Consider the following 25,241-nt stretch of genomic DNA (forward strand, 5'->3'; position numbering starts at 1 on the left):
CAAAGATCTTAAATCCTCAAGGCCCTTAATCGTACGCAATTTCATACAACGTGACACGTTCAATACTTCCAAAGATTTTAAAGTCTAAGGCGGGCAATCTCACACAAGTTCTCGGAACCTAACATGTCCAATACTTTCAAAATTTTTAAATCCTCAAGGCCCTCAATCATACGTAATTTCATACAACGTGACACATTCAATACTTCTAAAGATTTTAAAGCCTGAAGTTGGGCAATCTCACACAAGTTCTCACAACTTGACATGTCCAATACTTTTAAAAATTTTAAATCCTCAAGGCCCTCAATCATTTGCAATTTCATACAACGTGACGTGTTTAATTCCTCCAAAGATTTTAAACCCTGAAGGCCGGCAATCTCACGCAAGTTCTCGTAACCTGACATGTCCAATACTTTCAAAAATTTTATTCACCTTACTATGTGTCAAGAGTCATAATGAAGTTTTAATGGTCATTCCTAACCTTATCGGACCATGCTAGAGTGATAATACTGACTTCGAGTTCGCGCTGGAACCCTAGGTATTACAAGGGTAAAACAATCATTTTAATCATAATAATGAAATGAGACTAGAACAAATGGAAAGAGGACTCAAAATCCTACAATCTAGGCTCAAGAACGACCGTATTCAGGTTACAAATGAATGAGTTATGATTGTTTCAAGTTCAGAGGCAAATTCTAAAAAAATGAAAAATGGGGGATCGATCGCCCACCCACCTGGCAGAATGCCTAATTTGATCTGGACGGGATGATCGAGCGCCCATGATAGGTGATCGATCACCCGTTTAATTTCATTTTTGAAAAATGAGGGTTATTGCCCCTTTCGAATAGTTCTTATTTCCGAGCTTGAATTTGGTCATTTTGATCATCGAACACCTATCCCAACTCACTAATATACACAAATAAGCGATCTACGTCATCATACATAGATTTATAAAATATAAGTACATCATTATACATCAATTTACATGCATTCATTTATACAAAATTAATCAAATTAGATACATAAGTCCAAATCTACGTCCTCCTTAATCATTCATCATTATCAATAAACAAAATGACACCATCATAAATATATACACTTCCCAAAATATACATGAATGAGCCCCAAAAGAATAAAGTTACAAGGTTGAGGCTTTTGTGGACATAATTACAATGCCTTTCGATCATGTTGACAAATCAAGTCACTTTACAAAACAATCATCATTGGAGTAAGCATTGATACAAAAACCAGAGTACTTCACCTACAACTACATTTGTGGAGATGCGTCGTCTACTATATCCTTGCCATGACCTGAAAAATGTTAAAGGGAATGGGTGAGCGCAAAGGCTTTGGACTCCCTTGAGTCAAACAACTAATGAAAAGGGTTAAGGAGTAATCTGGGTCATGTATTGGGGATTTCATAACACCCAAACAATAAATTAATTTCAATAACATTCCTTATACAATCGAAACATATGTACATATATGAAAAATGCCGTGAATGCATGACCATCCCAACTCTGACCTTAACCGACATAACTCATATCGAAAACCATTAACTGACTTTACCGATGCGAGATTAATTAACTATTCTTGGCCTCAAATCCGAAGACCATTTGGGGCCTAGTTAATTCAATGTTACACGTCCAATCCGGCACGCACTCTCTCTAGGTCGTATTAGCTCCATACTCGCGAAATCTGATTCGTTTATAAAAATCATTTCATAATTCCTTAAAATTTATTCATATTTGACAAACCAACTCACTTTCCCCCACAACCACTCCAATGCTATGCCATTCCATGCAACGAGTATGGAAGTAAAATCTACAGTTAAAACCTTCCTTCAAGAATCATTAAAACATGCCATTTCGTCTAACTAGCTCATGCATTTATCATTGGCAACATAACCATGGTAAACAAAATGACAGTATATGTTATCTACTCAACATTGGCACGCTTGGCAACTTCATAAATTAATTCAACATACACTTAATCAACAATAATCATCATAGCTACACACGTCATTCTAAAGTGGAAATCTCTACACATAATAGGCAAGTTGGCACCCAATTACATAAAGCATCGTCACATTTAAGCATAGTTTTCTCATCAAAGTGCACAACTAACATTTCTACTCAAATATTTCCATTGAGAACATGCTTAAGGAGAAATCAAAGCAAGATACTCGATAAAAGGCAAAGGTTAAGGATTTAAACATCCCTACCTCAATAGATATTAACCAAGCCCTAGCCTCAAATTCAAAATCCACCAAAAGCCCTCAAGATTGGTCTCAAAAGATTGCTATTGCCAAGTGGAACAAACTTTCCTTGCTCCAAACCAAATTCACACCCTAAAGTCCTCAAATCAAAGGTTGAAAGGTTGTATATATGTGTATAGAGAGAGAATGTGTGATATATAAAGACATAGAGTTGCTGGCCGGATCAATGGAGGAGAAGAAATGAAAAAAAATATGATTTTTGTGCCTTTGTACTAGTCGTGGTCAAAATTGGTCCAACTCCTTGTACTAAATTGCAAAAGTGACCCCAAACTTTGATACATCTACTTTTCTGCCCCACACAACATGTAATCACATTTATACACACATAAATACACATAATTATATCCACTTAACGAAATGATGAAATGAAATTCGGAAAAGTCCCCGAACACAAAAATCTGGTCCCGGCCCTACACGGATCCTATTGGATCCGCAAACTAAAAAATAACGAAATGCACTAAAATATTTTTATAAGAATTTTAAACTTGAAGAAGTGTCCCCGGCACTCACGTGACACGCAAACGAAGCACAAAAATAATAATTACAAAAATAAAGAAAAAGCACCAAAAAAATCCAGAAAAAGTCCGAGACCTTACCAAAAAAGATAAATTTCCAGGACATTACATAGCATCATTAGCACATCAAAGAGAGGAACTTCATGAATAATAGTGTGATTATATCCCATATAAATGATACCTATTACGTAGATTTTCATACTAAACCCATTTCTACAATTCTAAAGTAGAAACCCTCAATTTATCTTATAGAACATATCATTTCTACATATACCTCATGTGTACATCATATATAACATGAAGAAATCACAAACAATCCATGCTTTACACACACTCACACGCCTACATAGATTAAAGAGTATTAGTATACCCCTTAACTCAAATGGAAGAAAATGCAAAAACCCACCAAAAATGAAAGTCACCCAATCAAGGATTGAAGGAGATGGTCTTGTAGCTTTCAACGAGCCCAACACTTTTTTCATTTTTACTGTCGCCGGAATCAAAATCGAAGGAGCTTAAAAGAAGAGAGAAAATGGATCTGAATGGTGAACTCAGAGAAAAAGAGAAGATGGAGAGAGCATGAGTGCATTGAGTGGCCGGCCAAGAGGGGGAGGAATTGTGGCTTTTCTTTGCACAACAAGCCTATATATATACTCTCTCTCTCATGGTTAAAGACATCCTTACCTAAAAATATAGGTAGAAGGTAAATTAATTAGGCAGCATGTCAGGCTTCAACGACAAGTATTTTATTAAACCAAAAATGAAAAAAAAAAAAAAATTAAAATAACTAATTATCAAACAGAACCAACCTTTTCTTTGAACAGTCTAAAATTCATAGGTTTCACATAAACGTCTTTTTCGGTTTCAAACAATTTAAAATTTCTAATTTCTGATAAGCAACCTTATTCTTGCCTTGTACCATTTCCTCTCCTCTCCTCTAATAACTAACTCCTTACAATATATATATATATATATATATATATATATATATATATATTTTTTTAATTAGTACTTGGTACTCACACACATGCCTCTACTAAGACTCGAATCCCTCATCTCCCTTTAAAAAGTTGAGGCTTGATACCGCTAGATGACTGCCTGTTAATAAAACTAACTCCTAACATTCTTGTCATGGAAAAAATACAAGCAGCCTTGTAGGCCTCGAATATTCCATCTTTTAGTTTTGGATAACTTCGAAGTCGGTGTAAACAATCTAACTATTGACTTTGGAAAACTACTTAACTAATTCCAGAGTTTAGATATCTAACAGTTAATTTCAGACAATCACTTGGGACTTAAAATGTTTTTAACTTTTGGTTTTTTATAACCGTCAAAATTGGCTTGGAATCGTTTGATTATAAATAAACTCATTTGTATCATTGCCGACATTTCAGATCTGACATGTGGGTTAAGGTTCAAAGTAAACATGACGAAACCGGAGAGCAACAGGAGAATTAACATGGTCCTATGACCGATGGTCAATTGAGATATCATAATTTGACTTGCTTTTCAGTACTGATTATAAGTGACGTTGTTGAATATTTCATGAACTCAAACCATAACCAAAATGAGGTATATAACAAGAATATTATTACCAATCAAGAAAAAATACCTTTTGCAAAAATCTAACTAAAGGGGAATGGCATACCATCACATAGATTAATAAAAATATTATATCTTCATCCATGGCAATATTGGAAATTAATCCATACCTGTACACTGAATCAGCAGCATCGATCTCATTCTTGGGTCATGGAATATGTTGTGTATGGCAGATCTGGTATTGGTTTCAATGAGGTGTACTTTGACATGTTCAATACTTCAAAGATTTTAAAGCCTCAAGGCCCTCAATCTTACGCAATACTTTCAAAGATTTTAAAGCCTCAAGGCCCTCAATCCCACGCAAGTTCTCGCAACCTGTCACGTTCAATACTTCCAAAGATTTTAAATCCTGAAGGCCTTCAATATCATGCAAGTTCTCGCAACCTGACACGTTCAATTCTTTCAAAGATTTTAAAGCTGGAAGGCCCTCAATCTCACAAAAGTTCTTGCAACCTGACACGTCCAATACTTTCAAAGATTTTAAAGCTTGAAGGCCCTCAATCTCACACAAGTTCTCGCAACCTGACACATCCAATACTTCCAGAGATTTTAAATCCTGAAGGCCCTCAATCGTACGCAATGTCATACAACCTGACACGTTCAATACTTCCAAAGATTTTAAACCGTGAAGGCGGGCAATCTCATACAAGCTGTTGCAACTTGACATGTCCAATATTTTCAAAGATCTTAAATCCTCAAGGCCCTTAAACATACGGAATTTCATACAGCGTGACACGTTCAATTTTTCCAAAGATTTTAAAGCCTGAAGGCCGGCAGTCAAATACAAGTTCTTGCAACCTGACACGTCCAATACTTTCAATGATTTTAAATCCTCAAGGCCCTTAATCATACCCAATTTTATACAACATGACACGTTCAATTCTTCCAAAGATTTTAAACCCTGAAGGTCGGCAATTTCATTCAAGCTCTCGCAACTTGACATGTTCAATATTTTCAAAGATCTTAAATCCTCAAGGCCCTTAATTGTATGCACTTTTATACATCGTGACATGTTCAATTCTTCCAAATATTTTAAACCCTGCAGGCCGGCAATCCAACGCAAGCTCTCGCAACCCGACATGTTCAATACTTTCAAAAATTTTAAATCCTCAAGGTCTTCAATCATATGCAATTCCATACAATGTGACACGTTCAATTCTTCCAAAGATTTTAAACCCTGAAGGCCGGCAATCTTACGCAAGTTCTCGCAACCTGACATGTCCAATACTTTCAAAAATTTTAAATCTTCAAGGCCCTCAATCATATGCAATTCCATACAACGTGACACGTTCAATTCTTCCAAAGATTTTAAACCTTGAAGGCCGGCAATCTCACGCAAGTTCCCGCAACCTGACATGTCCAATACTTTCAAAAAATTTAAATCCTCAAGGCCCATAATCTCACGCAATTTCTCATTACTTGACACGTTCAATACTTCCAAAGATTTTATGCCCACAATCTCAATCCAACACAAGTTCTTCCAACATGACAGGTTCAAAACTTCCAAAGATTTTAAAGCCCCAAGCCCCTCAATCTCACGCAAGTTCTCATTCTCATAACCAATCAAATCCAAAAATTTCAGTGATTCCAATCCTTCAAGCCCTCGGATCTTATCAAGTCTCGAACAATTTCTAATATATAATATTTCCAACTTCTTTAAGCTTGACAAATCAAGCAAGTTTTTACTAGGTAGCTCCGGACAGTCATTTATGTACAAACTAGTCAAAATTTTCAAATTTGATAGATCTGGCAACGTAACCAATGACCGACAATATGCTAGAGATAAATCAACTAGACTTGAGGGTAGCACTGGTATACATTGGAGATGGTCACAGAACTTTAGATCAAGCGCTTTCAGCTGAGAAAGGAGACCGATATCTTCTGGTAGGGACCCAATTTTGGTATGACGCAACCTCAGTTTCTCCAATTTGGATAATTTCCCAATATCTCCGAGCATCCCCTTAAGATTATGGCACCTAAACAACTCCAATTCCTGTACATTAACCAGACTTGTAAGGTTAGGGATATATCCGACATTCAGAATCCTTAAACTTGAGGGAAGGTCTGGCTGCGGATGAAGCTCTGTGCAGCCTCCAATGTTAAGGGTTTGGAGTTGAGTGAGTCCCGAAATGTTAGCTGGCAGGCTTCGAATTCTGGAACGATAAAAGCTCAAGGATCTCAAAGACAAAAATCTTCCCATCTTACTAGGTATGTCCGCGTCCAGCATACTACAGTTTGTGAAATCCATCACTTCCAACATCTCCAACATCCAAATTTCATCTGGTAACTTCCGTATATCAGTATATGAAAGGTCGAGCTTTTTCAAATTCTTTAGATTGCCAATGGAAGGGTCAATATTTTCTAATTTTCCACAGCCTCGAAGAATCAATATCTCCAAAGGCGTATCTGATGAAAAGTTAGGAGTTCTCGTTAAAGCACAATTAGACACTTGTAGAACTTTTAACTTTTTGGCCATCTGTTGAAAAAAAAAGCAAATGATTAGTTTCAAATAAGTATGTGATGGGACACAAGGAATAAAAGTAGAGTTATTATAGAAGACCTGGATTTGTTTCCAACCCCCCCATTCCTCTGTGATGTCACTCTTTGATAGATCAAGAATGACTAGATTTTTCATATGAAAATTAGTTGGTTTGAAATCCGGAGGGCAACCACGCCAACTAAGCCATCTCAAGGACAACAAAACACGTTTAAAATCCCCAACAAGGTCTGCGCCATCCACTCGGAGATACCTTAGATTTACTAGTCTAGTGAATTGCTCACTTCCAAAGCAAGGCGGCTTCTCTTCAGACTCCAATTTAAAGCAAAGACTTAAGGCCTCAACCTGTTCAGTTCCCTGCCAATGAATAAAATATTTTAATAATGTATTGAGATCTCACAACCTACTATGCTTTATTCAAATAAAGGAAATAAAAGTCGGTTCATTCAGATCTTACCATCCGTTTCTTCAACAAACTTAGGGCTTCCTCATGTTTCCACAACCTACTACGGTTTCCCAAGAAATTTTCATCATTAACAATTTTCTTCCCAAGAGCAATAAGCTGATTGTGCATCCACAACTCATTAGCATCTCCCACTTTCACAAGAGACTTGAGATAAAGATCATTAAATTCTATCTTTGGATAATAGCCACAATCATCCCACATGTAAAATAGAGTTGTTTTATCCATTCCAACAAAAAGACATGCAATATCGAGAAATATCTGCTGTTGCATGCTATTTAATGCATCATAATCTACTCTCAACTTTTTCCGAACGTCATGCTTTGACATTTCTTCGAACCTCTTTGATGCAACTTCCCATTTCTCTAGATCCTTCACCCCAAATAGAGACGAACCTACACATTCAAGAGCTAGGGGAAGGCCTCCAGCAAAGGATGCAATCTTTCTAGAGATTCTATCATATTCGTCTGGAGGAAAGTCCATGTGGAAGGCATGCTTGCAGAATAGTTGAAGAGATTGCACATCATTCATAATTGGGATTTCATAAGTCCATTCAACTTTAAGGGCATTTAAAACACCTTTATTTTTGGTTGTAACTATGATCTTACTTCCATTACCAAAGCAACCAGGCTCTCCCACAAGACAATGAAATTGTGAAATGGAATTCACGTCATCAAGAACAATGAGAGCTTTCTTGTAACGAAATTTTTGCTTAATAATGGTTATTCCGCTGTCAACATTGGCAATCCCAGGGCGCCAATTTAGTGTGTCAGAGAGAAGCTGGTTTTGCAAACAAACAAGAGTACCGTGGCGTTCTTGTTCCATTTGAACATCTGCAACGAAACTACAACAATCAAAGTCCTCCTCCAAGAGTTTATTGTAGATGAATTTGGCAACAGTTGTCTTGCCAATACCATTCATGCCATGGATACCAACAATTTGAACATCGTCAGAGGCGCTCTGTAATAGATTCTTCATTTCATTTTCGTGATGATCCATTCCAACCAAGTTTCTAGTTACATCCATGAATTTAAACAACATTGACAGCACTGCTGGAACAATCTCCTCTGTTATTAGTTGTCCTTCATTCCTGATTAATGCCAAGGGGGTCAAATGAGACCAAATAATTCGTGACTATAAGGAAATTAAAGTAAACAATAAGGGAAAGAAAGGAAAATAAAGTATACAATAAGAGGGGGAAAAAAATTGATGATTTATTTTAGGACAAAGTACAAAAAAATCTCTCTCGACTTGTCTTTTTACAGTAAATTCCCTTTGTCTAATTTTTTATCAAAGAACTCCCTTTGACTTGTAGTCTTTTTCCAACAAATCTCCTTTGTCTAATTTTTTACCAAAGAGCCCCCCTCAACTATCTGAAAGGGGTAAAATAGTTAGTATTTGGACCAAAATACCCTTTTATTTAAATCTTAATTCTCTCGAATTTCAAAAAATTATATCTCACAAACCGTACATTTAAAAATTGTAAATAATATATGCATGGAAAGCTTATGAAATAAGGATTCTAGAAATGTAAGATTTGTACAACAAACCTTTTTAAATACAGAGAAATTGGCAATCTAAAAATCTACTCCAACAACCTTTTTATTCTTTTTTAGACTCACCATTTAAAAATAAATAAAAATGAATATTTGGCCTCTATTGGGGCTAATTTTTTTTATATGTTATGCTCCATATGAAAAATGAATAATTCTAATTTTATTTTATTTTATTTATTTATTTATTTATTTGCAAATAATCCAAATATTTTATAAAAAATAAAATAAAATAAGATTATTCTGTAGATTTTTAGATTATCTATTTCTCTCTGGTTTTGAAGTTTTGTTAAAGAAATCTTATATTTCTGGAATCCTTATTTTATAAGTTTTCCGTACATATATTATTTGCACTATTTGGATGTTCGGTTTGTGATATATGAATTGTTGACCTTAAGGATTTCATCCAATGACAATCTAGGTGTTTTGATGATAACAAACCATTAATGGTGTTTAAGGACTAATGTTTACATTGAGTGTTATATAGATTATTCACATTCAAAGAATGACCTCAATGAAGCACCAAAGATCATTCAAAGTATTCCATTACTCAAGATCACATAAAGGAAAGAAATGGATACAATGAAGACATGAAGTTGCAAGGAACAAAATGCAATGTCCAAAGGTAGCTTGGACTTCAATGAGCAAGAAAGCAACTCAAAGGAAGAAAGAAAGCAATACTACCTCAAGCCTAAACGATCATGAACAATGCATGAAGAAAAGGGGTAGATAGGATGGTGAGTGTTTTGGATTCAATGTCAAAGTATTTATGAATCCATTTGAAGCTCATCTCTATAGGACCATGCATATTATCATCATTCACATATTCCTATATCCTTAGTACTAGACTTTGCACTTCATTGATAGATATTGTCATATGAAGTCTTTGCTAAGAAAGGGTTAGTTCAAGCTTGTATAAGCTTTGAAAGAACTCACAACTTAAGCTAGAAATGCTAGGACCATGCACATTAATCATAAGATTTACTTTGGTGTCTAGAAAGAAAAGGAAAAGGCATTGAACTTAATATTTCATCTTTAAAGCCTTTGTTGTCATAATTTGGTAAATGACTCTAGGACACAATGCACTTGAAATTTATCATCTCCATATGTCCCTAGACTCTTAGAAATAGGTCTTGAACAAAATTGAATCATTCATCAAAGTCCTAGGTGCTAGAAAGATGGATATCTCAAAAGAAGCTATTTTCAGCCTAGAAAATTTCAGACCAGCTTGCACTAAAACTGCTATAATATTTGTGTAGTTGGAATTTTTACACAAGGCCAGTGGCATTGGAAAGCTGACTTCGAGCCCTTGAGTTTAGACTCAAATTTCACCTAAATTGGATTAAAAATGACTGAGATATGAGCTTCACAAAATACATGATTCTGCTCTGCGAAAATTCTGACCAGGTTGCACTTAAATAGCCATAACTTCTTCTGTGTTTGGAATTTTTGAGCAAGGCCAGTGGATTTAGAAAGCTGACTTCAAGGCAATAAATTTAGACTTAAATTTCACCTCATTTGGAGTTTCATGGACTGAGTTATGTCCATTTGAAGTCATGCCATTTTCTGTCAAAATCCAAAACAAGGTGTTGCCTCCATGAAAACTAAAGCAAGCACATTTTATCAATTGGAGCCGCCTCCCATTTTTATTGGAGCCGCCTCCCATTTATTGGAGCCGCCTCTTTGCACTCCAGTAGCCAAAACTTATGTCGTAGAATGCATTTCATGGATTGGAGCCGCCTCCCAGTTATTGGAGCCGCCTCCCATTTATTGGAGCCTCCTCTAATTTTTTGTAGAGCCGGCTCTTCTAAGATATTTGAATCTACAACGGCACTTTTCTGCATTTAAGTCTTCCAACTACTTCTAACAGACATATTAAGCTACGGCTGTCTATATAAGGAAGGCTCATTTTGCTGAAGCAAATAGACCACTATTTTTAAGAGACATAATATTACATTTCAAGAGAGCTTTTGTTCTCTCATCTTCTCATCTCTCTCATTCACTCTTATTCTATCTTGAGAGATTCTAGCAAAGATTAAAAGGGCTTTTGCTCTTGCTTTAATCTTCATAGAGTTTTTGCTCTATTATTCACTTGAGAGATTATAAAAGCTTACATTGTTCACTTATATCATCTTCTCTCATTCATATCATTTATAGAGTTTGAGCTTCACTTATATTCATATATATTCTAGTTGAGAGCTAAAGTTTGTACATCAATCTTTGAGAGATATTTCTTGTGAGCTTGCACTTGTATATCTATCTTGAGAGAGATTCATTCTTGTATTTCATTTACAAACTTTGCTACAAACTTGTAAGGGTTGGTGTGACCCAAAAGAAGCCTAGGAGAATGGTGTTCTCCTAGCAAGGAAAAGAAGCAAGGTCTTGCTTCATGTAAAGGTTTGCTCCCCACCCGCAAGGAGAAGCTATATTGGATTGGGAAGTCTCAAGAGGGATCTTGAGCCGAGGAGTAGGAGTTTCCGAACCTCGCAAAAATCGCCGTGTTGTAGTTTGCAATTTCTCTTCCCTTATCTCTCTTATAATTATGCTTTAATTGCTTATTCCATATCTTGATCTCACATCTTGATTATTGCATAATTACTTAAATTGTTGAATAGAAATTGTATTTCTATATATTGCGAAAATTATCCATTGTTTGGCATTGACTCTATTCACCCCCCCTCTAGAGTCAATTCTTGGGCAACATGAATTTTTAAAATTCGAAAAAATTAAGATTTAAATAAAAAGGCATTTTTGTCCAAATATCAACTCTTTTAACCCCTTAGATAGTTGAAGGGGTTCTTTGCTAAAAATTAGACAAGAAGTATTTATTGGAAATGGTTATAAGTCGAGAGTGATTCTTTGATAAAAAATTAGATGAGGAGGATTTACTGAAAAATGTTATAAGTCAAGGGAGTTTTCTGTATTTGACCCTTTATTTAATTTTGTTTTGGATTAGTTTTTCCCCTTAGGTTATTCATAAGCTCCTAACAAAGACCCACTAGTCTTAAGTTCCTCTAAACTGGACTTGCATCTTCAATCTTTCAAATATCATTTGAAAGGAGGAGATACAGGGTATAAGTTGAAGAGTACTGTATAAATTGGTGAAGTGCAAAAAAATAAAAAATAAAATAAAATAAAAATAAAAAGCTCTACTATTTTTAAATTTGCCCATAACTCTCTAAAATATATTTTGTGTATAATACATCCTGAACTATCATATTTTGTTGTAAATTACCTCCATACTTGGGCAATTTTTCATTAATTGACCATAATGCCATTTCTTATTGAATTACACTTAATTCATTTGCCTCATTAAAATAAATTATATAAAAAAATAAGTTATATAATTTGATGACATACTCACCATTAAATTTGTATAAATTTATTTTTAATTTTTTGAATTAATTGTTTAATAAATCTTAAGTAAATTTTTTAAAAAATAATTTAAGTAATTTATTAATTTTTCATGAATATATTATATAAAAAAGAAAGCATTTTTTAAGGTAAAAAAATTTAAACGTGTATAATAAGTTTATTATAAATAGTAAAGTTTTAATAATAAGTTAATTATATTAAAAAATGGTAGTTACAATTCTATTTATTTTTTCTAATTTTGATGATAAATTGATAATAATAATAAAATAAAGGTAAACGGTAGAATTAATATGTATATAAGAGAAAAGATACTAAAAATAATTTGATAAGAAATGAAAATTTTAATAAAAACGGATAAAATAGTTTTTTTGTGATAAATTTGTTCTTAGTTATAAGTTTGTAACAAATTAATAGTTAAGGGAGCAGTTTGTGATTCAAAATAGTTATTTATAAAAGGACAATAATGTAAGTACAAATTCATCACAAAAGACTATTGCTCTTTTCCTAATAAAAATGATGATTTCTGCTTAATCTGTTGATTTTAAGATCAGTGCTAGGGGTGACTGTCCTTTTACTCTTTCTATTGGTTGAAACAAATTATATTTAATATGCTATTTCCTATTTTGATGCACATTGAACATTTAATATTTTAGGACAATATCATCCTTTTAAATTATTACATCTTTCTTTTTTCTCCCCCATGTAATTGATAGTCTGTAATTAATACTTGTACTGATATCATTAACCATGCTAATATGCATACTATAGCTAACTTTCAAATTTTTTTTTTAATTGTCTACACACGCTCAACGTGGATGGACTCCTCACCATAAATGGACTCTTTCTTCCATATCATCTCGTTTGTGTATAGATAATATTGTTTTTTTTTTTTTTTTTTTTTTTTTTAAAAAAAAAAACTTCTGAAAATGTATTATTTCCTTTCCACTTTCTTTTCTTTTTTCTTTTTTCGCAATTCTTTCTTTTTCTTTGTTTACATATATATACCCATATTGTTTACAAAATTATCCCCATCTCTCTTTAACAAATTAACAAAAACTCAAACTACACAATTTTACTCTAACTAAAATTCAATTTCATAATTTTACCTTGATCAATTAAAATTTACAATAATGAAAACCCCATATTTAAAGAATATATATATATATATATCCGAAATCCATCCACCATCATAATGTTTGTCTAAAAAAGGTGGTCATTTTCAGGAGAATGGAAAAGGGTTTGCGAGCGTGCCAGGAACTGTTGTCGTTTCAAATAGGACTTCCAAACAATATTCCAGTTGGAGATTTTGGGATTAGACGATTGTATAAAGGACTGGAATGACCACCTTCAAAGGTTATTTTGCCTTGAAAAAAGACTTTGGGAGAGTTCTGTAGCTAGTGGAAAGGAAGACGAAATAGAAGGTGTAGGGCTTGCAATTGAAAGAATTGAAAATTGCTTACTGGAAAATAGGAAAAGAAAGTACTGGACTTGTATCAAATATAGTTGAAATACATTACTGGAATGTAAGGATACATGAAATTGAAATTGAATAGCAAAGCACTGTAATGATTTGTTGTGTGTGTTGAACAGGGTTTGCATGCTAGGCCTACGTGCTCTATTTATAGAGTCCTTCTTGCAGTAGTTGGAAATCGCAGTTCTACCAATAGTTGGAGATGTTTCCAAGTGGAACGTATAGATTATGCCATGTGTCCCATGTCTTCCCCAAATTTCTCATAGTATTGACATATGTAAAACCATGTGTTCCCATGATTTACAACTTATTAGGAGTGGTTTTCTGGTTGAATGCTTGTTACAAGCATTTACCCACATTCTGGAACTGCCAGATGGAAAGGCAGTGGTTCTAATAGCAGTTACACCTTTGACTTGGCTTGTCTCTGAACTATCAAGTGTCTCATAACTTGGTAGTTTTTCTCCATATTCGGGGTTTGTTATCAGAATTCCTCTTCTACATTATACCAAAGTTTCATCCACGTTATCCATGATCTCAAACAATTTCCAATAGTTGGCAACAGTAGTTGAATAGAGAAACTGAAAAATTACATCTGGTATGCTTGCATCCTGCCAGGTGTCCCATGATCTTAGTGTGGTGGGAAAATTTTGCTACCCAGTCAGAGTCAACCACCTCACCAAGGGGAATTTTGCACAACAATTCTTTTGAGCCTCCCGATTATAGAGGCCCAAGGAAGTGAGCCGAAGGCAAGGAAAGACTCTATTTCTCAACCCAACAAATGAATACGCCAACCCAATTGCCTATCTTCGGCCCAAGCCATAATCCACAATGAAAGAGGCCCACCTGTGATTCACCAACCACCAGAGTCGTGATTATAGTATGATTCCTATATGGAAGAGACTTAAAGAAGGAAATAATCAACTATGGAAGGATTGTGGGGGTCAAGCAATGCAAGCTCAACCCTAATCCTTCCACAAATCTGTATATAGTTATTACTGGCCTTATATGCGACTTCGCTCAGGAATGTCGATAGGAGAAGCTATAGTCAATCAATAGATGGAGTTAATGCTGAAGATGCGCGTGGAGTTCAAGCAACAGTTTAAGGCACTTCACCAAGCAAATGATGCCAGCACGACTCAAATTGCGCAGCTTCAGTTACGAAATGACGCTCTTCAATCAACTATAGAGCAGATCACGGCACAGCCGCCATGGAACCAAGCTAACCCACTGGATGAGGCTCAAGGAGACCTCCTTAAACTTGCCGCGCCTTGAGCTGCAGAAGCTCACGCCAGCGAGGTTCAAAGAGAGGGATGAGCAGGTCGAATCAAGCCGCAAACTTATGGTATGACCCAATGGCGTCCCGGACCATTTTAATGAAAGAAGGGTGTTGAGAGTACAAATACGGGAGAGGATGGCCAAAGCACATAATTCATCGCTAACGAAAACCCCCTTCATCGATGAAATTTACTACGTCGAGAGGCCAAAAAAGTTCACCATGCCAGTCTTCACACAGTTCGACGGAACCGGAGACCCTTCCCAACACCTAGACCATTATTCTCAAAAGATGGCCATGGACAATCACAACGACCCGCTTATGTGCAAGGCATTCCCTACTAGCCTAACAGGGATGGCATCAAAGTGGTTTAAGAACAGGCCACATAAGTCAATCTCGAACTATGAGACCCTCTGCACTATGTTCCTAGCCCAGTATTGCGGCAATAAGAAGCAGAAGAAGACGATCTCCAGCCGATTCACCATCAGGCAAAGAAGGGGAGAAAAACTACAAGATTTCTTAACTAGATACAACATAGAAGCTTAGGAGATACCGGACTGCCACCCTACAATAGCCATGAAGGCATTCAAGATCACCATAATCCAAGGCACTAAATTTCATACCTCTTTATTCAAGTACTCCCCTCCTGACATGCCTACCATGATTGCCATGGCACGGGTATACATCCGACTTGAGGAAAACATGGCTAATCGGGTTTAGCATGCTACCCTCATCTTAGTGGAGAACAAACCGAAGAAAAGAGCTTCGGGTTCCAAGAATCTGAGGAACTATCCTGGTTTGGCCTCAGTAATCCAAACTACAAAAAAGAGACAGACGACCGAAGAGAAGGTAACCCCCCTCAAAACGACACTAGCCAATAGTTCAAGGGGTTTTTTGCACTTTACCCAATAATATATATATATATAAGTGTACACACGTTTCTCACAATTTTTGGTAACTTCCAATAATCCCATCTCTCTTTAGACAATTTCCTATATTTTAGCAAAACACCCATTCTCTTTAGACAATTTCCTATATTTTAGCAAAACACCCCTAAAATCTCTCGTCTGTAATGTATTTGGACTTGATTCCTTCCATATACATTTCCTTTAACACTTAATAGCAGTTGCATGATATTTGAAGCAATTCCTATTTACATAGTAAGTGGGAGATGTACTAGGAGTGGATAGTTTACTTTAATGGCCGAGTCCACTTTTGGCATTCAATATATGTCATATCCGTTTGCATAATTCTTGAACAATTCTTATAAAATAGGAGATATTGTAGGAGTGGGGAGTTACCATTTTTGATGACTGAAACAAATGTACACATGGCTTTCCCGATGTTTGCCATGTGGCTATAATAGACCCATGTGCTCTTATGGTGAGCTTGTGTCTCACTAAATCCCTTCTACCTTTGATTCATTCTTTAGTGCCACGTGTCTAACGGTTCCATACTTCAAACTAGGGTGGCTAGGTGGATCTACCAACAGAGTAGCATTGTATTCCAGTTGTTGGAATAGTAATTTGGTGTGGCAAGTTGAACTCGCCACATGTCAACTTTCCATTTCTCCAAATTTGTGGTATTCACATACATTGAGCATTTATATATATATTTGTTTTTTTTTAAAAAAAGAAGAAAAAAAAGAAGAAAGAAAGACTGGAGGTTTGCAATATATGTATATATGTAGAGAGAGGGGGAGAGAGAGAGACCCCGTAGACAAGCAAGAGGGGGAGAAAGATATAATAATTTAAAAGGGTAAAATTATCCTAAAAGATTAAGTTTTCAATGTCCATAAAAATAGAAAATAGTATATTAAAAATATAATTTATTTCAACCAATAGAAAGAGCAACCGGAGAAAGACGGTCCTAGATAGAGTTATTTGTCTTGTACTTATTGCAGAAATTAAGACTGATTTGAAATAAAATTTTATGGGCACTAGTTGAAATAAATATACTGAATTCCAGCAAGTTTATAAATGTGTTATGTTATAAATTAAAATAAGAGGTTTTTTTTTAGCAAGAGTGAAGAATTACCCATCAGCGTCTCTCTTCAGATCCCAGCACCAACCCGTGATATTTCCAACCTCCCTCAGTGCATTCTTCCATTTCACAATAGTTTCAGATCCCAACCCAGATTTCTCGTGCTCCTTGAAGGCCTTACCGTAACTCCCAGTTTGATGTTTCACTTCGGAGGGTGAGACATCATAGAAGATGGGTAAAATCAATTGTTGGAACTCCAGCATCAGCTCTAGCTCCATAAGGCACCTTTTACTGGAAGCATAGTTTCTGGAGAATATAGGAATTGAGATCCTTGATTCCCTGATTGCTTTGTTGATCTGTTCTCCTCTGCGGAGATCAATATGGTCTCGAAAGGTGCGAACTCCATTTTTAGTGAGAGAATTGTAGAGGTAATCGGTGAAGCCGTAGCGAGTGTCTGGACCACTAAAACTCAAGAAGACTTTGTATTTGCCTCCTGCATCTGCCTCGGTGTCTATTAATGCTTCATAATCTACATCATCATTTTGCATGTCTTCAAACCTCTTTGATGCAGCTTCCCATTTCTCTAGATCCTTTACCCCAAATAGAGACGAACCTACAGTTTTGAGAGCTAGGGGAAGGCCTCCAGCAAAGGATGCAATCTTTCTAGAGATTCTAACATATTCTTCTGGAGGAAATTCCTTGTCGAAGGCATGCTTGCTGAATAGTTGAAGCGATTGCACAGCATTCATAATTGGGATTTCGTAAGTCCATTCAACTTCAAGGTCATTTAAAACACCTTTATTTTTGGTTGAAACTATAATCTTACTTCCTTTACCAAAGCAACCAGGCTCTCCTACAAGACAATGAAATTGTGAAATGGAATTCACGTCATCAAGAACAATGAGAACTTTCTTGTTACGAAGTCTTTGCTTAATAGTGGTTATTCCGATGTCAACATTGGCAATCCCAGGGCTCCAATTTAGTGTGTCAGAGAGAAGCTGGTTTTGCAAACTAACGAGAGTACCGTGGAGTTCTTGTTCCATTTGAACATTTGCAAGGAAACTACAACAGTCAAAGTCCTTCAAGAGTTTGTTGTAGATGAATTTGGCAACAGTTGTCTTGCCAATACCAACCATGCCGTGGATACCAACAATTTGAACGTCGTCAGAGGTTCTCTGTAATAGATTCATCATAGCATTTTCGTGATGATCCATTCCAACCAAGTTTCTAGTTTCATACATGAATTTAAACAACTCTGACAGCACTGCTGGAACAATCTTCTCTGTTATTAGTTGTCCTGCATTCCTGATTAATGCCAAAGGGGGCCAAATGAGACCAAATAATTAGTGACCATAAGGAAATTAAAGTAAACAATAAGAGAAAGAAAGGAAATTAAAGTATACAATAAGAGGGGGAAAAAATTGATGATTTATTTTATTTTGTTTTGCATTATTTTTTCCCCATAGGTTATTCAAAAGCTCCTAACAAAGACCCACTAGTCTTAAGTTCCTCTAAACTGGACTTGCCGACTTGAATCTTCAGTCTTTCAAATATCATTTGAAAGGGAGATATAGGGTATGAGTTGAAGAGTACTGTATAAATTGGTGAAGTGCCAAAAAAGAAAAAAAAATTAAAAATGTCTACTATGTTTAAATTTTCCCATAACTCCCTAAAATATATTTTGTGTATAATACTTCCTGAACTATCATATTTTGTTGCAAATTACCTCCATACTTTGGCAATTTTTAATTAATTGACCATAATGCCATTTCTTATTGAATTATACTTAATTCATTTGCCTCATTAAAATAAATTATATAAAAAAAATAAATTATACTAATTCGATGACATACTCACCATTAAATTTGCATTAATTTATCTTTAATTTTTGAAATTAATTGTTTAATAAATCTTAAGTAAATTTTTTAAAAACAATTTAAGTAATTTATTAATTTTTCATGAATATATTGCATGAAAAAGAAGCTGTTTTTTATTTAAGTAATTTATTAATTTTTCATGAATATGTTATGTAAAAAAGAAAGTATTTTTTAAGGTAAAAAAATTTAAAAGTGTATAATAAGTTTATTATAAATAGTAAAGTTTTAATAATAAGTTAATGATATTAAAAAATGGTAGTTACAATTCTATTTATTTTTTCTAATTTTTATGATAAATTGATACTAATAATAAAATAAAGGTAAATGGTAGAATTAATATGTATATAAGAGAAAAGATATTAAAAATAATTTGATAAGAAATAAAAATTTTAATAAAATTAGATAAAATAGTCTTTTGTTATAAATTTGTTCTTAGTGGTAACAAATCAATAATTAAGGAAGCAATTTGTGATTCAAAAAGGTTATTTATAAAAGGATAATAATGTAATTACAAATTCATCACAAAAGACTATTGCCCTTTTGATGATTTCTGCTTAATCTGTTGATTTTAAGATAAGTGCTAGGGGCGACTGTCCTTTTACACTTTCTATTGGTTGAAACAAATTATATTTAATATGCTATTTCCTATTTTGATGGACATTGAAAATTTAATATTTTTGGACAATATTATCCTTTTAAATTACTAAATCTTTCTTTTTCTCCCGCATGTAATTGATAGTCAAGGCATTGTAATTAATACTTGAGCTGTTATCATTAACCGTGCTAATATGCATACTGTAGCTAATTTTTAATTTTTTTTAAATTGTCTTTTAATTATATATACACAAGGTCAACGTGGATGGACTCCTCACCATAAATGGACTCTTTCTTCCATATCATCTCGTTTGTGTAAAGATAACCTTGTCTATGAAAAAAAAAAAAAAAACTTCTGAAAATATACTATTTCCTTTCCACTTTCTTTTTTTCTTTTTTCGCAATTCTTTCTTTTTCTTTGTTTATATGTTTTTATATATATATATATATATATATATATATATATATATATATATGATGCTAATGAATGAAAACCCATATTGTTTACAAAATTATCCTCATCTCTCTTTAACAAATTAACAAAAACTCAAACTGCACAATTTTACTCTAACTAAAATTCAATTTCATAATTTTACCTCAATCAATTAAAATTTACAATAATGAAAACCCCATATTTAAAGAATATATATATATATATATATATATATATATATATATATATATATATATATATCCGGAATCCATCCACCATCGTAATGTTTGTCTAAAAAAGGTGATCATTTTCGGGAGAATAGAAAGGGTTGCAAGCATGCCAGGAACTGTTGTCGTTCCAAATCGGAGTTCCAAACAATATTCCAGTTGGAGATTTTGGAATCAGGCGATTGTATGAAGAACTGGAATGACCACCTTCAAAGGTTATTTTGCCTTGAAAAAAGTCTTTGGGAGAGTTCTATAGCTAGGGGAAAGGAAGACGAAATAGAAAGTGTTGGACTTGCAATTGAAAGAATTGAAAATTACTTGTTGGAAAGTAGGAAAAGAAAGTACTGGACTTGTATTGAATATAGTTGAAATACATTACTGGAATGTAAGGATACATGAAATTGAAATTGAATAGCAAAGTACTGTAATGATTTGTTGTGTGTGTTGAACAGGGTTCTTGCAGTAGTTGGAAATCGCGGTTCTACCAACAATTGGAGATGCTTCCAAGTGGAACGTCCAGATTATGCCATGTGTCCCATGTCTTCCCCAGATTTCTCATAGTATTGACATGTGTAAAACCATAAGTTCTCATGATCTACAACTTATTAGGAGTGGTTTTCTATTGAATGCTTGTTACAAGCATTTACCCACATTCTGGAACTGCTAGATGGAAAGGCAGCGGTTCCAACAGTAGTTACATCTTTGACTTGGCTTGTCTTTGAACTGCCAAGTGTCTCATAACTTGGTAGTTTTTCTCCATATTCGGGGTTTCTTATTAGAATTCCTCTTGTGCATTATACCAAAGTTTCATCCACGTTATCCATGATCTCAAACAATTTCCAATAGTTAGCAACAGTAGTTGAATAGAGAAATTGAAAAATTACATCTGGCATGCTTGTATGCTACCAGGTGTCCCATGATCTTATTGGTTTCCTTTAATGTGCAGTGAGGTGGGAAAATTTTGCTACCCAGTCAGAGTCAACCACCTTATCAAAGGGAATTTTGCACAACAATTCTTTTGAGCCGCCCGATTATAGAGGCCAAGGAAGTGAGCCTAAGGCAAGGAAAAACTCCATTTCTCAACCCAACAAATGAATACGCCAACCCAACTGCCTATCTTCAGCCCAAGCCATAATCCACAATGAAAGAGGCCCATCTATGATTCACTAACCACTAGAGTTGTGATTATAGTATGATTCCGATATAAAAGAGACTTAGAGAAGGAAACAATCAACTACGGAAGGATTGTGGGGGTCAAGCAATGCAACCTCAACCCTAATCCTTCCACGAATCTATTTAAATAGAGACTTAGACCTCCAATAAAGATATATTAGAATCTCATTCTTTTTAGTCTATTGTTTTCATTGAGTGTGTAGCTATTATTCTTTGAGTTTTTAAAGTTGATTAATTTTTGCACCTGTACTTTGGTGCCGACTATAGGAATTATTCCTATAGAGATATACCCTCGAAAGTAGTTACTGGCCTTATATGCGACTTTGATCAGGATTGTCGACAGGAGAAGCCATAGTCAATCATGCTGAAGATGCGCGAGGGGTTCAAGTAACAGTTTAAGGCACTTCGCCAAGCAAATGATGCCAGCGCGACTCAAATTGCGCAGCTTCAGTTACGAAATGACGCTCTTCAAGCAATTATAGAGTAGATCACGGCACAGCTGCCACAGAACCAAGCTAACCCACTAGATGAGGCTCAGGGAGACCCCCCCAAACTTGCCGCACCTCGCAGCTGCAGAAGATCACGCCAGCGAGGTTCAAATAGAGGGAAGGGCGGGGACTGAAGCCGGAGCGTCAGAAAATCATCCCCACTAACAAGTACAAGACGAGCAAGTCGAATCAAGCCGCAAACTTATGGTATGACCCAATGGCATCCTGGGCCATTTTAATGAAAGAAGGGTGTTGATGGTACAAATATCGGGAGAGATGGCCAAAGCATATAATTCATCACTAACAAAGACCCCTTTCATTGATGAAATTTACTACGTCGAGAGGCCGAAAAAGTTCACCATGTCAGTCTTCACACAGTTCGATGGAACCGGAGACCCTTCCCAACACCTAGAACATTATTCTCAAAAGATGGCCATGGACAATCACAATGACCCGCTCATGTGCAAGGCATTCCCTACTAGCCTAAAGGGGCGGCATTAGAGTGGTTTAAGAATAGGCCACATAAGTCAATCTCGGACTATAAGACCCTCTACACTATGTTCTTAGCCCAGTATTGCGGCAATAAGAAGCAAAAAAAGACGATCTCCAGCCTATTCACCATCAGGCAAAGAAGGGGAGAAAAACTACAAGATTTTCTAACTAGATACAACATAGAAGCTTCGAAGATACTGGACTGGCACCCTACAACAGCCATGGAGGCATTCAAGATCACCATAATCCAAGGCACTAAATTTCATACCTCTTTATTCAAGTACTCCCCTTCTGACATGCCTACCCTGAATGCCATGGCACGGGAATACATCCGGCTCGAGGAGAACGTGGCTAATCGGGTTCAGCATGCCACCCTCATCTTAGTGGAGAACAAGCTGAAGGAAAGAGCTTCGGGTTCCAAGAATCCGAGGAACTATCCTAGTTCAGCCTCGGTAATCCAAACTACAAAAAAGAGACAAACCACCGAAGAGAAGGTAACCCCACTCAAAAAGACGCTAACCAATAGTTCAAAAGATTTTTTTGCACTTTACCGTATATATATATATATATATATATATATATAAGTGTACACACGTTTTCCACAATTTTTGGTAACTTCCCATAATCCCATCCCTATTTAACACTAACCACTAAAATATTTCTTCAGTAATGTATCTGGACTTGATTCCTTCTATATACATTTCCTTTAACACTTAATAGCAGTTGCATGATATTTAGAGCAATTCCTATTTACATGGTAAGTGGGAGATATACTAGGAGTGGGTAGTTTACTTTAATGACCGAGCCCACTTTTGGCATTCAATATATGTCATAACCGTTTGCATAATTCTGAAACAATTCCTATAAAATAGGAGATATTGTAGGAGTACGGAGTTACTATTCTTGATGACTAAAACAAATGAACACATGGCTTTCCCGATGTTTGCCATTTGGCAGTAATAGACCCATGTGCTCTTATGGTGAGCTTGTGTCTCACTAAATCCCTTCTACCTTTGATTCATTCTTTAGTGTCACGTGTTACACGGTTCTATACTTCAGACTTAGGTGACTAGGTGGAACTACCAACAGAGTAGCATTCTTTTCCAGTTGTCAACTTTCTATTTCTTCAAATTTGTGGTGTTAACACGCATTGAGCATTTATATATATATATATTTAAAAAAAAAAGAAGAAAAAAAGAAGAAAGAAAAAATGGAGGTTTACAAAATATATATATATATATATATATATAGAGAGAGAGAGAGAGAGAGATATATAATACTTTAAAAGGGTAAAATTGTCCTAAAAGATTAATTTTTCAAATTCCATAAAAATGGAAAATAGTATATTAAAAATATAATTTATTTCAACCAATAGAAAGAGCAACTGTAGAAAGACAGTCCTAGATAGAGTTATTTGTCTTACACTTATTGCAGAAATTAAGACTGATTTGAAATAAAATTTTATCGACACTAGTTGAAAAAAATATACTGAATTCCAACAAGTTTATAAATGTGTTATGCTATAAATTAAAATAAGAGGGTTTTTTTAGCAAGAGTGAAGAATTACCCATCAGCGTCTCTTTTCAGATACCAACCCGCGAGATTTCCAACCTTCTTCAGTGCATTCTTCCATTTCAAAATAGTTTCAGATCCCAACCCAGATTTCTCGTGCTCCTTGAAGGCCTTACCGTAACTCCCAGATTGATGTTTCACTTCGGAGGGTGAGACATCATAGAAGATGGGTAAAATCAATTGTTGGGACTCCACCATCAGCTCTAGCTCCATAAGGCACCTTTTACAGGAAGCATAGTTTCTGGAGAAGATAGGAATTGAGATCCTTGATTCCCTGATTGCTTTGTTGATGATTTTATTGATCTCTTCTCCTCTGTCAATCTCGCCTCGAAAGGTGCGAACTCCATTTTGAGTGAGAGAATTGTAGAGGTAATCGGTGAAACCGTAGCGAGTGTCTGGATCACTAAAACTCAAGAAGACTTGGTATTCGCCTCCCGGAAGTGATGTGGATGAAGAGTGCGAAGCACTATCTGCATCTGCCTTGGTGTCTATTACTGGTACAGTTCTGCTCTTACTTGGAGTTGCCTCACTCTCCATTTGAGATACAGTTGTCCCGTGTCTTTCCAGCTATCAGCAAAAATTTTAAGAAGCTAAATCTTTTCTGAATACTGAAAATAAAATTAAAAAAAAAAAAAAAAAATCTTATATGATTATTATGTATACCAACCCTATCAAATACAGGAAGGTCAGATTGATCTTTCTCTCTCTTCAGTTTTGGGCAATGGATCTGCAAATTGAAACATCCAAACAGACGACGAGTTATCTACCGAAGTTATGTCAAGAATACATAACAATTATCAAATAATAATAATAAATAAATAAGAAAAGAACAGCACATCTTATGATCGATCTTTTACCGGCAACCTGTATGCACAATCCCCTGTCTCTCGCTCTCCCAACAATATTATCAAGCTAAATCGATGAAGGTGTAGTGAGTAGTCTCTGGCCTCTGAAATTCAAAAACACTTTGTATTTGCGCCTGTGTCAATTCTCTGTGTATGGGCAGTTTAGGTGATCCATCTGGAAAGATTCGTTGGGAGAAGGAAAGTATGAACAGGTCAATACGTCTAACCAAACAAATTAGCTTTGCAGATACAAGACAAGTGATGAGTCCAACAGCAACAAGACGAGTGCTAAAGCAGCAACATTTTCCAAGCAATTACGCGATACTTAGAATAATGGGTAAATTACCCTCTCCAAAGGTTAACGTTTGAATTTGCTGAGGAAGCTATTTGAAAATTTCCAATTGCTCTCCATTTTAATAAACAAAATTATTTACGTCACACTGAATCATTAATGATAGGCCAAAGTGCCAAAAATCCCTCTTTCACCCGGTGAGTAAAATACTCGGGTACCATAAAAGTGAGCAAATTAGTAT

At 35.3% G+C, this 25,241-nt stretch overlaps 1 protein-coding gene across 1 annotated transcript; it reads right to left on the minus strand.

The window, feature by feature from the left end:
* Nucleotides 1-977: 977 nt before the first annotated feature.
* On the minus strand, nt 978-25,241 carry LOC132273751 (disease resistance protein L6-like). The gene is made up of 8 exons (XM_059774803.1): nt 24,721-25,241; nt 24,531-24,590; nt 23,859-24,430; nt 17,062-18,312; nt 7,347-8,442; nt 6,953-7,246; nt 4,503-6,868; nt 978-1,308 (listed from the first exon to the last, which is right to left on the minus strand). The coding sequence occupies exons 3-7, from the start codon at nt 24,398-24,400 to the stop codon at nt 4,604-4,606; spliced, it is 5,448 nt and encodes a 1,815-aa protein (XP_059630786.1). The 5' UTR covers nt 24,401-24,430; nt 24,531-24,590; nt 24,721-25,241; the 3' UTR covers nt 978-1,308; nt 4,503-4,603.

Source organism: Cornus florida, unplaced genomic scaffold (assembly GCF_030987335.1).
Source record: "Cornus florida cultivar Cherokee Brave unplaced genomic scaffold, ASM3098733v1 CherokeeBrave_3.0.0_Hap2_Chr01, whole genome shotgun sequence".
NCBI classification, from domain to species: Eukaryota; Viridiplantae; Streptophyta; class Magnoliopsida; order Cornales; family Cornaceae; genus Cornus; species Cornus florida.